This window comes from Clarias gariepinus, chromosome 28 (assembly GCF_024256425.1).
Source record: "Clarias gariepinus isolate MV-2021 ecotype Netherlands chromosome 28, CGAR_prim_01v2, whole genome shotgun sequence".
NCBI classification, from domain to species: Eukaryota; Metazoa; Chordata; class Actinopteri; order Siluriformes; family Clariidae; genus Clarias; species Clarias gariepinus.
In genome coordinates this window covers 19,517,267-19,533,955 of record NC_071127.1, presented here as the reverse complement: position 1 = coordinate 19,533,955, position 16,689 = coordinate 19,517,267, and the positions used below count along the sequence as shown (strand labels likewise).

Genomic DNA, 16,689 nt, shown 5'->3' with positions numbered 1-16,689 from the left:
TTGTTTCTAGTATTGTGACCCTAAAGATGAAATAAAAATGTATGTACTGACATTAAAAAAAAAAAAGGTGAACTGTTCACAAGAAAATGCCTAAAACAAGGCTTAATTTTACAAACACTTTATGCCACAGGTGTTACACCATTTTTTTGTAACAACATATGTACTGTAACATTAATTTATTTAAATAAAGGCTTCTGTGACTTACCTGTTACCTGGCATTGCCCTGGGCATTTGTCAAAATTATAGGATTGTAATTGCCAATGGCATCTTGCACTTTTACTATTATTCCCTGAAGGGAAGCTTCACACTCCAGTTAGCGTACCACCACCATTCTACTTGGAATCAACCTCCCACCAGCCACCTCAGCAAGGTAAACTGATCTAAAAGACAAAACATGATTTCACAATTATTTTGTTATTCTTTCTAATTATTCACATTAGCTATCCATGCTAATGTGTTAGGGCCTACTGGGGTCGAATCCATGTCTTCGCCATGGACCTCATGGAAAACACCAGAGAACACATTTGAATCATCAGTGAGGTAAACAGTATTGGCTGAAACCTGGTTGAGAAGTGGAAAAAAAAACAATCATTTTACTCACCTAAAAGACATAATATTGTGCAGATGTAGCATTAATTGGGAAAGTAAATAATTTATCACCTTATGAGAACTCAAATATACATGTTACATTCTGATAACCTGACATTAATTAAAATGACATGGTAAATATTAGTTACGTTTAAAAAAAAAAAAAAAAGTTTTTACCTGAAATATGCGACTTAACTTTTCAGCCGTCATGTCCTCGTCCCTAAATGACACTCTTTTATTATTCCTGAAAACTATATAGTGGTCCATGTTTTGTGTCACCCAGGTGAATGTACCAGCGCCAAGAAGACGATACTAAAAAGATACTTCCGGTTATAGAGAATGAAAATGCAGCTGTTTTTTTTCTTTCTTTCTTTCATTTCCAAGCTGTAGAACTTTCTTCATTCAAAGTATAAACAAGAAAAGAAAATCTAATTTAATTAAAAAAAACTTAAAAAGGTGTGACATTTTAAAATGAAAACAAATATAACTTTTCTTTTTTGTTTATAAAAAAAGAAAAGTACACATACCAAAAAGTACATGGCCCATTATCCTCCTTTATGTGCACACCATTGTAAAATGGACATTAGGTTACTCCTTTTTCATGTAATTATGAGAATAATTCGTTACATGAATAAACCCATTTTGAATAATCAAATAAACTACAATTTTCTTTCCTGGGTGCTGCTATGAAACCACTTTAACCGTGTTATAATAAAACATATATACACACATTTTTAAAATGAGTGATAACTTTCTACCACACAAAAACGTTCAGTAGTCGCTCTTTAAGGGACAACATGGGTGGCTCTTAAAAGAGCCGTTGTGTTGATGGCGGCGGTAAGGCGCTTTACTTGGAGCTGGTGTACTTAGTCACGGCCTTGGTGCCCTCGGACACGGCGTGCTTGGCCAACTCACCGGGCAGCAACAGGCGCACGGCGGTCTGGATCTCCCTGGAAGTGATGGTGGAGCGTTTGTTGTAGTGAGCCAGACGCGAGGACTCACCGGCAATGCGCTCGAAAATGTCGTTGACGAACGAATTCATGATTCCCATCGCCTTGGACGAAATACCGGTGTCGGGATGAACCTGCTTCAAGACTTTGTACACGTAGATGGCGTAGCTCTCCTTCCTGGACTTTCTGCGCTTCTTGCCTCCTTTGCCGGCTGTCTTGGTCACGGCTTTCTTTGAGCCCTTCTTGGGCGCGGTCTTGGCTGGCTCAGGCATGATGTTCCTACTTTGCAGCGATACTGAAAGTAATATAACTGACTCAGCCCCGCGAGCTCTTTTATGTACAGGCTACATTGTAATTAAGCGGAAGCCAAGAAAGGATTTTGATTGGTCCAAATTCCAAAGGGCCTCATACCATGCCCCTCCCCCATTACCGCACTCTTTTCCTACAACCCCTCTCCCTTCGTATCTTCCCGCCGTTTTTAGAGTCGTGACATTGGGTTACAGTTTTTGTACAGGTGTGTACTTGTGGACGGCGTTTCAAACAATATGTTTACTATATTTTCTTGAAAGTTAATGTGCATGTAGTAAATATCCTATTTTCGATTAGCTGAACAATGTAACAACACCTTCCAACTAACAACAATTATTCGAATTTACTTTAAAACGCATATGACGTTAATAAAAAGTATATTGTATATGTGGTCGATCAAGTTCTTATCACTATACACCAAACCCCTCATAATATGACAATCGTGTATTTGGGGGTGGTGTTTGCTAAGATTTAAACTCCGATATTGTGTCTCACTATAAAGGGTAAAAGCTCTTTTGCTGGAGATGTGAGTGACTCTTAAAAGAGCCGTTGTGTGTTCACGTTGTTAGCCGGTGGAGTGTTTAGCCGCCGAAGCCGTACAGAGTGCGTCCCTGGCGTTTCAGAGCGTACACCACATCCATGGCGGTGACGGTCTTTCTCTTAGCATGCTCGGTGTAGGTGACTGCGTCGCGGATGACGTTCTCCAGAAAAACCTTGAGCACACCGCGAGTCTCCTCATAAATCAGGCCGGAAATACGTTTCACTCCGCCACGGCGCGCCAGGCGGCGAATAGCGGGCTTGGTGATTCCCTGGATATTATCGCGTAGAACCTTACGGTGACGCTTAGCGCCTCCCTTGCCAAGTCCTTTCCCGCCTTTGCCTCTTCCTGACATCGTGAAGATCTCGTAAAGTTAAATCTCTGTATAAAAAGGACAGCCCAACGACCACAGGTTTATTCGCCTCCAGAGGACCTACTTGAGACCAGGCGAGGGGTGGGACTAATACCAACGGTCCTGGAACAGAACGTGTTTCTTCAGGCGTTCCCCCTGTGAGTGCCAATTTGTCAGAAGAAAACCCACCAAGCACAGGGGAAACATGCAAACTCTGCAAAGCAGGGTTCAAACCTTTACCCCTTGATGTACAAAGCCACACCTTACCGTGCTGAAGAGAAATTCTTTATTCATTATGATTATTATTGTTGTTAATATTCGTAGCATGAACTTACTTTCTAAACTATTACTGCTATTAGTAACATAAATATTCGATACTTGGACAAAAGTTATTATAAAAATAATAATTATAAAATCATTTAAAAAAAGAATGAATATAAGAAGAATATCTTCATAACCTACAGTCCTTGACAGGTAAATGTACTAAAAACTAATACAACATAAAAGTACATAATAAATATTTAATGTGAAACCATTCTTCTCTGCTCACACACATTTAGATATGATAGCAAATGTTGTGATTACATGGTACCTATAAATTTGTTACTCAATAATATTCACTCCATGGCCAAAAAAAAAAAAAAAAAAAAAAGTTGCATACCCCAAAGATTTCACTCACCGTCATTAGCTTTGACTGCACACAAACTTCATGTGTGGGAATAATGGGGGGAAGGATGGCTTCCAGAACCACTTTTTCACACTCTGAATACTGGAATATGGCCATGGCATCGGGAAAGAAAAACTCCATAGATGTGATAACCTGGTCATTTAGTACATTCAGGTTGTGAGCTGACTTCATGTAGTTTCCACATAAAGCTGCCGCTCTTCTTTCATATAGTTTTTAAAACAAAATGTATTGAATAACTTAATTCACATGCTATTTGTTGTTTTGTGGACGTTTGCAATTTCGAAAACATTTATATTACAACGGTGAAAGAAAACGTATATTTTTTGTGCAGTAGTCACCTACTTTATATACTTTTTTAAAAGAGAGAGAGAGAGAGGGATGACTTAAACAGTTCTTTTTTTTTTTACATGCAAGAAAATGTGCTGACTTTTCCGTAACAATGAAGTGGCTCTGAAAAGAGCCTTTGTGTAGATTAGACAGGAGTTTGATGTTTAAGCGCGCTCTCCGCGAATACGGCGGGCCAGCTGAATGTCCTTGGGCATGATGGTCACTCTCTTGGCGTGAATAGCGCACAGATTGGTGTCTTCGAACAGACCGACCAGATAGGCCTCGCTCGCCTCCTGCAGGGCCATGACAGCCGAGCTCTGAAAACGCAAATCGGTTTTGAAGTCCTGGGCGATTTCTCTCACCAGGCGCTGGAACGGCAACTTACGGATGAGCAGTTCGGTAGACTTCTGGTAACGGCGAATCTCCCTCAGAGCCACAGTGCAGGGCCTGTAGCGGTGAGGCTTCTTCACACCGCCGGTAGCCGGCGCGCTCTTACGGGCAGCTTTAGTGGCGAGCTGCTTCCTAGGCGCCTTACCGCCGGTGGATTTACGCGCGGTCTGCTTGGTTCTTGCCATCGCTTACGAGCTGTCTATACTCCTTCAAAGAAAAACAGTATGAGTGACGCGAGTAAACGCGGCCTATTTATAGCCTAACGCTCGGCTGCGCTGATTGGGCGTCTTGAAAGCGCCGCCTGTCGTTGGTTCCAATGTTTTACGTCACCGCCTGTTTATTGGCTCCAGTTCTACCACCAAAGAAATAGCTCTTAAATAAATTTCATGTACGTTTTATTTTACCTACTTCTATTTTAACTCTAAGATATCCCATAGGTAATTTTAGTTCCCAGATGATTTGTTTAAAGACCTCGTCAGTGTGGATGTAGCAGAGAATCAAGAATTGTATTTTACAGATCTTATTAGTGAGACAGATCAAACACCATATATGTCTCCAACGCACCCACTTCTCATTCTATAGGTTTTACATATTTGTAATCTAAATTAATAAACATATTATACCTGTGATTGTAAACTAATACATTGATAAAACACACCTTTAAAGCATAGATGGGTGGCTTTTAAAAGAGCCTTTGGGTACTGAAACACAGCAGTGGGTGCAATTACTTCTGGTCTACACCACCGCCTAGTAACCAACCAAGTTTTACAACTCTGTAAAACTACAGCAGAGTGATGGAAGCTAACATTATCCCAAACCACTACATACATTGTCCGATTGTCACCAGGATCATCCCTTTCATTTTGTGGGATTAGGTCCCTATAAAGAGCGTCCAGAAAAGCCAACAGGTGTCATGTATTGTATGCACCAATACGAGGAATATGGGTGTGAACGCCATTTTCTGAGATTGCTGCACACATTGTAATATTTCCTCCTCGTTGGCCTGAGACATCAATGGTGGCTCTTTCTCCAATGTGATTTCGTCCACGCCGTCTGCCTTTTGCGAGTTTGAATCCCGCTTCGTTATACAAACGTGTGCAGGGGTTCCCTGGCCTTCAATTCCAGGATACGCTATACAAAGGATGAGAATAAAAAAGTCTGTAATGGTGCATTTGGCACAACAGATTGTACAGTTTGAATTGTAAATAGGATTACAGTAACATGCATAAATGTAAGTGCAGTACATGGCCTAAACTTTTACAGTAAACAGAGGTACATATGCAAACATGTTTTACCTGTACATACTGGTGACGGAGCTCCTTCACTCGATCACTGTTCCGTTCAAATGGTACTTTGTACAATTGCTTCATGGACATTTCATTCCGTCTGAGGACTCTGGTGGAAATTGATAATGACTGAATATTTCCGAAGATGGTGTCATCTTCTACGACAGTTCTTTGTATTTCTCTCAGTCTCAAAGCGTTGTTTGCAACCACCATTGCACAAATTCTTTCCTCTTGCTGCGGAGTCAAAAGTGGACCTCTTCCACCTCTTCTAGGTTGTCTGGCAGTCCTTTTTGAGATGCAGATGAAAAAACACAAACATAAATAAACGCAACCATGCTTACAGTAATTGTTACAGGACTATCATTCAAAACTCCTTTCTTTACAGCATTACTGTATTGTACCACAGCACACTATGCCACACCTGGGCCAAGTCTGCGCTTCAGTTACAGTACGTCTATATGTAAAGATCTATAAGGTCATGTCCTAATGCAAGTCTCCTGTATCACTATGAAAGTGCAGAGCAAATTAGTTTGTGCTGAATAACTAAATTACAGTATGCTCACCTGTTTTCCCAAAGAAATGTCTGAATAATAGAACTTACAGTAGTTCTCCCAACATTTGGCTGCACCCTTCAACCAGCCTCGGCCATTGTGAGGCCATGGTTTATCACATGATCCACAAGTGTTGCCCGGATTTCGTCAGGAACATTTCTATGTCGTTGGCCTCTTTTTACCCGGTTTTGTCCTCGTCCTCCACCGATCCTCACCCCTCTTCCACAAGGCTGACGTTCCATGTTCTGCAGTTTTGTAGATTCAGTATGCACCTCATGCCAATCCTGTCTGTTGGTTTACATTATATATATACTTGTAGAGTAGGGGATACTGTAACACGATTCACCTGTGACTGGGTGGAAGAGGCTTTTCATTGGTTGCAAGTAAGAGTAACACACACCAATTTTCATTAGTGTGAGATAAGGTTCACCTGAGAAAAGTAATTTATGGAGATTTTCATGGAAACTTCTTAAAAATAGGGTTTTCAAAATAGGTGTACAAATTGTTTGACAAGATGTTCAACAATTTTGAGTGCAATGACACAAGCAATGAAATGAAGACTATTCAGCCGGTACAAGTATAGATAATTGTGACATTCATGATGAAAGCAAGGAGATAGTGATGAATAGCAAGTCAAAAGTGACCATTCTTTAGATATTTGTACTTACTCAACTGCTTCATGTCCAAAGGCATTTGAACGTGAACATGAAACCGCCACAAGGTTGTGCCAAAACGACTACATGTTGTGGAGGTTGAACTAACTATTGTACAAAGTTTAATTCTGTTGTGAGAAATGCACCAAAGCAACTGAGAAAAACTGTAAATGGGTCATAAAAATATCAATAATTATCGATATCGACCGATATGAAACACTGAAATCGTGATACAGTTTTCAGCCATATCGCCCAGCCCTAACGTGCATGCATCTCAACTCTTGACGGTATCAATGTATTGAATTTTGTTCTTGAGTAACATCACTGTGTGATTGAAAATGTAAAATGTAGATGGTAAACATGATGGCAAGTTAGTTTTGATGATATTTGATTAGTGATTTGATATGATACAGTTCCCTCAAACAGCTTGTTCATGCTCTTCCAGTAGCTCCAAAAGGCCAATTGTTATGACTAAGACCCATTCCTCCAGATCTCTGGTTAAAAACAAGAAATCTTGTTAAGACAAAGCTATATTTAATAATTTATATTTAATAATTTAACAGAAAATATTATTATAAAATTTTATATATATATATATATATATATATATATATATATATATATATATGTATATATATATATATATATTGTGACGGGGGGCGGGGTTTCGCTTGGGAACCATCATGCTTTGCGGGAGGGGCTGTTATGTGTTCACCCTGTTGGGAAAAGGTATTTGGTTTAGTGGCTTCAGCCAGGATATGTGTGATGTGGTGTGTGTTGTTATGCTGCTGGTTACCCTGTGTGAGTTAAATAAAATACTCCCAGCCATTTGCATTGGGCAGCAATTTAATTACTCGTCTCTCCACCATCCTTTCGGGCGTAAAAATGCTATAATATATATACTGTATCTTTAATAAAAAGATATTATATTTCATTTTAAAGGCTATATACCACCAGAGCGTTTAAAAGATTGATTGTTTCTGGAGTGTGTAAAAGAGTGTTTCTAGAATTCTAATAATGGGGTAAGGCTTCATATTCTAAAAGGGGTTTCAAGGGTTTTACCTTGCCATTTCCAGAAGTAACTATGATGTTCTAAATTAACCTGGTATTTACTCAATTCTGTTTTTCATACAAAAAAGTTAACCCAATATAACACTTGTAAATGAGCATTAGCGACTTTTTTTATATACTGTAATCATATCTCAACGTACCGAATACTGAAGCGCCACTATTCCTTACCTAGTAAACACTTCTGTTTTTTCTTAAATTTTCGTTCGCTGAGCGTTTGCACACCTGTGTGTGCTAGGGTGGAGCAGGACATTGCTGCTTGGCAAAAGTCAGGGCAAAAGTAGGGGAAAAGATAAATATTGTTAACAGTTAGCCCAATAACTCCTGGACATGGCGGTAACATAAAACATAACATTAGCTAAGCTCACCTTAGTAATTATCATAATAATGATAAATGGAAACACCAGCCTCACATATATAACATTAACTGACTAATATAATCTGTAAGCTCACCAGAATATATTTTATTTAAAATAAGAAAAAAGAAAGAAAAAGTATGTGGTGTAATGTTGTGACAAGATCTGGCTGGACATACAGACAGACAGACATCAGACTAAAAAAAAATTTAAGTTTATATTTAGGCATCAACATGAAGAAAAAGAATGAGGTGAAACTAATGATGGGAAGTTTGGATCATTTCAGTGACTCAGTTTTTAGAATCTTGTTGATCAAAATGAACAAATCTTTTTTTTTGGGTCATTTAGTTCATTTCGTTCTTTTGATCAGAAATAAAATAAAATGTTACGTGAAACTCTGTACAGCTGCTTCATTCTGACATGGTTTCGTTTAAGGACTCGATCTATAGTTGCCAAACTCACACTGTTTATCTTTCTAAATACTTTCTGATCTGCAATTACTGCTGCCTGGGTTCCACGCAGTCTGATTGCATTGATTGCCACTACCATATCTACAATGGCAGACTCCTGTTCAATACCAAATATCTTTCCTCTGCCACCAGTGTGTGGTAATGTGTGGATTCTATAAAGTAAAAGCAAAAAGAATGTCAAAATTGACATTACTGTATGACAGTCACATAAATAGGATTGATAAAACATCTGCATTACTGTAGACACAGTTTGTTCTGCTAACAGGGCAATGCAGTAAAGTTGAAATACACAGTGGTATACATTGCAGTAACACTGTGAATTACCTGTTCTCATTCCATGGCCTCTTACTCTCCTTTCGTGCTCATGGCCTCTTTGATCCATGCTTGCAAATAGCAATACAGAGGTGACATCTTTCGTAGAGGGATGAGGATTGATTGCTGATTGAAAAGTTGTGCAAACAAGTTTCACACAGGTCCATTGGATATTCATAATTATGCAAGTACTTTCTATCAGCTGTTAATAGTTGTTTTCCTTTTGTTCAACACAGTGAATCCAATAGAGTTTGGGATCTTTCAATGAGATCTGTGGTGACTGTTTTGAGAAAGGGTGTGAAAAATGTGTGAAACTAATGAAAAAGTGTTAAGGCATTTGAAAGAGAAAACTTCTCCTGTGATGATGAAGATCAAGTGAATCCCAGTTCCACTGAGCGTGTCTTAGCAAATGAGAAAAACTGTAGTATTTTGAATATCTCCCTCTCTACTCTCCATTCCTTAATCCTCTGCCTGGAGTTGGACGGTTTATGACCGGCATTCACATGCGCAAATGGCCCTGCTAGCAGCCATGGAGGCAGCCTGTGATGACATCACAGCAGAGTCATGCAGAGGGTGGATTCGCCACTCCAGGAGATACTTTCCTCGCTGCATTGCAAGGGATGATATCCGTTGTGATGTAGATGAAAATATGTGGCCAGACAGACAGGAACGTCTGGATGTACCAGAATGATTTATGTATGTTTAGTTACAATATGTACTGTTATATCGTTCACATTTGTGCACAGCTCAAATGTGAACAAAAATTCACCTGAAATTTGTTTTTAGCTCGGGGAACAAACACAGTCTCAATACAGTGAACCCTGAGTGACGACTCTATGCACCTAGCAGACGGTTGGTTTAGCCTGTCTGTCTGCTCCCTGGCCTGGGCTCTGGATTGTCACCGATTAACTAGGCCTCTTCTGAGACTATGAGCTATACTACAGGAAATGAGAGCAGCACCTTCCCGAGTGGGATGGACACCATCCCGTCCTAACAGGCCAGCTTTGCCCTCAAAGGTCTTCCAATTATCTATGAAGCCCACGTTGTTTTCGGAGCACCACCTTGACATCCAGAGGTTCAGCAACCATAGCCTGCTGTAAGTTATGTCACCACGTCTCATTGGGATGGGACCAGAGCATACTACTCCATCGGACATCGCCTTCGCTAATTTAAACACCTCTATAAAGTTATTCTTACTAACCTCTGACTGATAAGGCGTATATCGTTAGCTCCAGCATGTACTACTATCTTAGAGAACCTGTGCTGTCCTAGAGCCCTAAGATTACCTGCTATATCTGGTGCTCTGGCTCCCGGGATACACCAAACCACAGCCGCTGGCGCCCCTAAAGGTCTAGCTAATTTCACGTGCCTCTGTATAGAGTCTCCTATAACCAGAGCTTTTTCAGGTTTCTCAGCGGGTGCATCACTGAGGAGAGCAAACCTGTTGGACACGTGAAGCGCAGAAGAGGTGTGCTCCGGTGGGCTAGCCTTAGCGTTAGCTTTGGCTGAACGAGTATGCCGCTGAGTCGTCACCCACTCGCCCCGCTGTGAGGGCTCTAATGCCAGAGTCGGGGGCTGGTTATCTCCGCCTGTGGCACCCAGACTGCCCGCTAAGGGAATAATGCTGGTTAAAGTCTGGATGCGCTCCTCTAACGCTGATATCTTCTCCGTCAGAGTGCTCACTAACACACACCTATCACAAATAAAATTACCACTTACGACGGAGGAAGAATGTCTAAACATCCTGCACTGTTCACTCCACACACTGAACAAGCTGAATATTAGACATGATATCGTACCTGAGTCGGAGTTTTAGTTGTTTGGAGCTGAATTCTGTTTGTTGTTCTTAGAAGAAGAAACTTGCGTTTTCTCCAAAAAGCGCAGAAAAAGGCGAAGCCAAATAGTATGAGATGTAAAAACTAGTTGCTATTAATATTATTATTGTATAAATGAAAAGGATATGTAATTTAAACGCTAATACAAACGCAAAACTTTCGCGGCAACGATACAAAAACAGGAAGATACGTCACAGGAAGTTCAATTAACATCAGCTATTATAGCTGAACTGCCTCCAACTCTACACACTGTATAAATGCAGATCATTTACTGCTTTCTGTTATCACCCAGATGAGGATGGGTTCCCTGTTGAGTCTGGTTCCTCTCAAGGTTTCTTCCTATTACCATCTCAGGGAGTTTTTCCTTGCCACTGTCGCCCTCGGCTTGCTCACCAGGGACAAACTGACCATCTTGATTCATACAAATTCACATTTCATACAAACTTAAATAATTCTTTTGACTGTGTAAAGCTGCTTTGCGGCAATGAAAATTGCTAAAAGCGCTATACAAATAAAATTGAATTGAGTTGAATTGAATTGAACTGTAAACTGTCATAATGAAAACATGACAAAGCCATTTGACTATCTTGTTTATAAAGATGGTGTCAAGACTTCTCATTTTGATGACACTGGCAGTTTCATTGACATGAATACTTGCTTTTGAAGAATGGATTATCGATTTTGAGCAAGTGACCTGCTTTTGCAGGTTATCCACTAAGTTTTGCAGTTTTGCACTAATTGTTTTGAGAAATACACTAACTGCTGTGCAAATGTTAATAGTGATGTGAGAAAAGCACCAATGTGACTGAGAAAAACTGTAACAAATTACAATGCAGCTAAGGACATATTATGATAAACAGAATGAGCAGCTCATCTCTCATATCTTCTGGTCCGAGTCTGGTACTCTGTTACTGTCTATGAGTGTCATGTGACAAAAGAACGAACGATTCGGACCAGAAGACTCATAAGAACCGCTCAATTCTCTTTCCTGTGTAATGCACTGCATAGCATCTTTGGGAGTCATGTGATAAAAGAACAAACGATTCGGACCAAGACTCAAAGGTAACTACTTCTTTCTGTTACCTGTATGTAACCTACAGAGGTTTTGCAATGCTTTGCGCATGCATGCCCTGTAGAAAACGAGCGAATCACTCTTCAGAGTCTTGTTCAAAAAGAACGAATTGTTCATGAACGAACGGAGAAAGTAGAGAAAGTTTGCATTTTTTGCATCCTTACACATTCTGCAGCCGCTGTTCACTTGCTTCAGGGTTCAGGTTTATTGTTTTACCTTATTGTTTTCTTCAGATAATTTTTTTTTACATCTCAATTTTAGTAATTTTCTTAAGAGACTGCTTGATACGAATGAATTAAAACTATAAACATGTTGTGTGTGTGGTAAGTGTTTGAGGTGTATGAGAGATGTTTAATTTAGATATCTACAGTAGTTTTAAATGCACTGAAAACCCTAATAAGTTAATTGGACTAAATTGATTGAGTAAACCCGTTGCCTCAATTTAATTGAGTAATGGAATCTTCCAAAACTTGCATATTTAAGTTTATTTAACTTGGCGGTTTTGTAGACTGTACTTAAATCATTCAGTTCAACAAACTTAGCACTTATTTAATGTACTTAAAAAATTGCGTTCACTTGGTATTTATTTTTTTTAAAGTGTACTTATCTATTTAAGTTAACTAATGCAACCACGGGGGGGCGCAATCCAGTGTCTTCTTGTGCCAGTCCCAAGTCTGGATAAATGCAGAGGGTTGTGTCAGGAAGGGCATCCGACGTAAAACATTTGCCAAATTAATGATGCGAATCAAGAATATAATTCCCATACCGGATCGGTCGTGGCCCGGGTTAACAACGACCGCCACTGGTGCTGTTGACCTACAGGGTGCTGGTGGAAATTGGGCTACTGTTGGTCAAAGAAGGAGAGGAGGAAGGCGTGTTCGTAAGCAGAGAGAGAAGAGGAAAGGCAAGAGTGTAGGAGTGATAGTAGGGACTTTGAATGTTGGGACCATGACAGGGAAGGGAAGAGAGTTAGTTGATATGATGCAGAGAAGAAAGGTGGATATACTGTGTGTACAGGAGACCAGGTGGAAAGGTAGCAAGGCTAGAAGCTTAGGATCAGGGTTCAAAGTGTTTTACCATGGTGTGGATAGAAAAAGAAATGGAGTAGGAGTTATTCTGAAAGAGGAGTTTGTAAGGAATGTTCTAGAGGTGAAGAGAGCATCAGATAGGGTGATGAGTCTGAAGCTGGAAATTGAAGGGATAATGTTCAATGTTGTTAGTGGTTATGCCCCACAGGTAGGATGTGAGTTAAAAGAAAAGGAGAAATTCTGGAGTGAGTTAGATGAAGTGATGCAGAGCATCCCCAGAGGTGAAAGAGTGGTGATTGGTGCAGACTTCAATGGACATGTTGGGGAAGGGAACAGAGGTTATGAAAATGTGATGGGCAGGTTTGGTCTTCAGGACAGGAATGTAGAAGGACAGATGGTGGTGGACTTCGCAAAGAGGATGGAAATGGCAGTGGTAAATACTTTCTTCCAGAAGAGGCAGGAACATTAGGTGACATATAAGAGTGGAGGCAGAAGCACTCAGGTCGACTACATCTTGTGTCGACGTTGTAACCTGAAAGAGATCAGTGACTGCAAAGTGTTGGTAGGGGAGAGTGTAGCCAGACAACACAGAATGGTCGTGTGTAAAATAACCCTGGTGGTGAGGAAGGCGAAAAGGACAAAGGCAGAGCAGAGGACAAAGTGGTGGAAGCTGAGAAAGGAAGAATGTTGTGAAGTCTTTAGGGAGGAGTTGAGACAGGCTATGGGTGGTCAGGAGGTGCTTTTAGTTGACTGGACAACTACAGCCAATGTGATCAGGGAGACAGGTAGGAGGGTACTTGGTGTATCATCAGGTAAGGGGAAAGTGGACAAGGAGACTTGGTGGTGGAATGAGGAAGTCCAGGAGTGTATACAGGGAAAGAGGCTAGCTAAGAAGAAGTGGGACACTGAGAGGACTGAAGAGAGTAGACGGGAGTACAGGGAGATGCAGAGTAAGGTAAAGGTAGAGGTGGCAAAGGCCAAACAAAGAGCATATGAGGACTTGTATGCTAGGCTAGACAGTAAGGAGGGAGAGGGGGATCTGTACAGGTTGGCAAGGCAGAGAGATAGAGATGGGAAGGATGTGCAGCAGGTTAGAGTGATTAAAGATAGAGATGGAAATGTACTGACAGATGCCAGGAGGGTGATGGGAAGATGGAAGGAGTACTTTAAGGAGTTGATGAATGAGGAAACAAAAGAGAACAAAGAGTAGAAGAGGTGACTGTTGTGGAACAGGAAGTAGCAAATATTGGTAGAAGTGAGGTGAGAAGGGCGTTGAAGAGGATGAAGAGTGGAAAGGCTGTTGGTCCTGATGACATACCTGTGGAGGTATGGAAGTGCTTGGGAGAGGTGGCAGTAGAGTTTTTGACAAGTTTGTTTAACAAGATCTTGGAAAGTGAGAGGATTCCAGAGGAATGGAGGAGAAGTGTATTGGTGCCAATTTTTAAGAACAAGGGAGATGTGCAAAGCTGTGGCAATTATAGAGGTATAAAGCTAATGAGCCAGACAATAAAGCTGTGGGAAAGAGTAGTGGAAGCTAGGTTAAGGGCAGAGGTGAGCATCTGTGAGCAGCAATATGGTTTTATGCCTAGAAAGAGTACATCAGATGCAGTATTTGCTTTGAGGATGCTGGCGGAGAAGTACAGAGAAGGTAACAGGGAGTTGCATTGTGTCTTTTTAGATTTAGAGAAAGCGTATGACAGGGTGCCAGGAGAGGAGCTGTGGTATTGTATGAGGAAGTCTGGAGCGGCAGAGAAGTATGTTAGAGTGGTGCAGGACATGTATGAGAGCTGTAAGACAGTGGTAAGATGTGCTGTAGGTGTGACAGAAGAGTTTAAGGTGGAGGTGGGTCTGCATCAAGGATCGGCTCTAAGCCCCTTTTTGTTTGCTCTGGTGATGGACAGGATGACAGATGAGGTAAGACAGGAATCCCCATGGACTATGATGTTTGCAGATGACATTGTGCTCTGTAGGGAGAGCAGGGAACAGGTGGAGGAAAATTTGGAGAGGTGGAGGTATGCTCTGGAAAGCAGAGGAATGAAGGTTAGCCATGTGTGTAAATGAGAGGGACCCAGGAGGATCGGTGAGGCTACAGGGAACAGAGGTAAAGAAGGTGCAGGATTTTAAGTACTTGGGGTCAACGGTCCAGAGCAACGGAGAGTGTGGAAAGGAGGTGAAGAGGCGGGTACAGGCAGGTTGGAATGGGTGGAGAAAAGTGTCAGGTGTGTTGTGCGATAAAAGAGTATCAGCGAGAATGAAAGGAAAGGTGTACAGGACAGTGGTGAGACCAGCGATGCTCTACGGCTTAGAGACAGTGGCGCTGAAGAAAAGACAGGAGGCAGAGTTGGAGGTAGCAGAGCTGAAGATGTTGAGGTTCTCTTTGGGAGTAACAAGGATGGATAGGATTAAGAATGAGTTTATCAGAGGGACAACCCACGTTAGATGTTTTGGAGATAAAGTCAGAGAGGCCAGATTGAGGTGGTTTGGGCATGTTCAGAGGATAGATTGTGAATATATCGGTAGAAGGATGCTGAGGTTGGAACTGCCAGGCAGGAGGTCTAGAGGAAGACCAAAGAGGAGATTTATGGATGCAGTGAGAGAGGACATGAAGTTAGTTGGTGTGAGAGAAGAGGATGCAGAGGATAGGGTTAGATGGAGGCAGATGATTCGCTGTGGCAACCCCTAAAAGGGGACAGCCAAAAGACAAAGAAGAAGATCTATTTAAGTTAACTCAACATGAAAATGTAACTTAAACCTGTTAAACAATGTTCTTATATTTGACTGCAAGCTTTGTGCACACCAAACTGAAATAAAACAATGAACAGCATTTTTAAGCTTAGAATTTTTTTATTGACAAAATGCCAAAATTTCCACCAGAAAGAATGTTGGGGAGTACTTTATTAGGCACGCAGCATGTGCAGCATGTGCAGCACATTCACACAGAAACCACCATCCAATTCAACCTCAGCATGAACTAGAGCACATTTCACACATCACCCCTTACCCATACACACAAACAGGGCCGAAGCCACTAACCCAAACACCCTTTCCCAACATGGTGAACACACCGATATCCCCGCAAAGCATGCTGGTCGTCAGCCGCCGCCCCGCCCACGCCACATTCACATTTGTGAAAATTGACCTTTTGAAAATGTTTTTTCCCCCAAAGGATTAATCATGATTTTGAGCTCACAACACTTGAAATCTTAAGTTTATGCATTTTGATGGTAAATAAGTTAAATGAACTTATATTTTTAAGTAATGGGTCCAAAATGCAAAATTTTAAGTAATGTTTAGTCAACATTACTTGATTGTATAAGTAAAGAAAACATTAGGGTTTACAGTGTGCATTAAATATATTATAAATATATCAAAATATGTCTTAGTGTCTATGTTGGGTGGTTTCACACACATGCACTTATAAATCTTGACTAAATTACAGTAACATTTTGGATGGATGGATGGATGGATGGATGGATGGATGGATGGATAGATAGATAGATAGATAGATAGATAGATAGATAGATAGATAGATAGATAGATAGATAGATAGATAGATAGATAGATAGATACCTAAAAATAATGAAGATCGTTAAACTAAAACATAAAAAACACATTTAGTTTTGAAGTAAAAATACAGAAGTGATTTAATCGTTGCCCTAACGCCATGGACATGTTTGCATAAAAAGTGATACTTCACACAAGCACAAGATTACTGCCTATGTACTCATATTTTTTTACATAACAACCTAAACTTAAAAAAGGTTATTTGCATTTTTTCTTTCTTTTATTGTTTTAGACCATGGTAAAAACATTAACATTCTTCTGTCCCTGGTGTGTCCACTATCCTCAATATGACCTCTAGAAACACATCAAGAGATGGCCCTATAAGTACTAGGAAAACATTATCTGATACTAG

At 40.6% G+C, this 16,689-nt stretch overlaps 2 protein-coding genes across 2 annotated transcripts in view; both read right to left on the bottom strand.

Moving 5' to 3' along the window:
* The window catches only part of LOC128516117 (zinc finger protein 850-like), a 196,696-nt gene that overhangs the window by 154,281 nt on the left and 25,726 nt on the right, over positions 1 to 16,689 (bottom strand). The gene's annotated exons all lie outside the window — the stretch shown is intronic.
* On the bottom strand, positions 1,436 to 1,810 carry LOC128516149 (histone H2B-like). The gene has a single exon (XM_053490456.1). It carries the CDS (start codon positions 1,808 to 1,810, stop codon positions 1,436 to 1,438), a length of 375 nt encoding a protein of 124 aa, XP_053346431.1.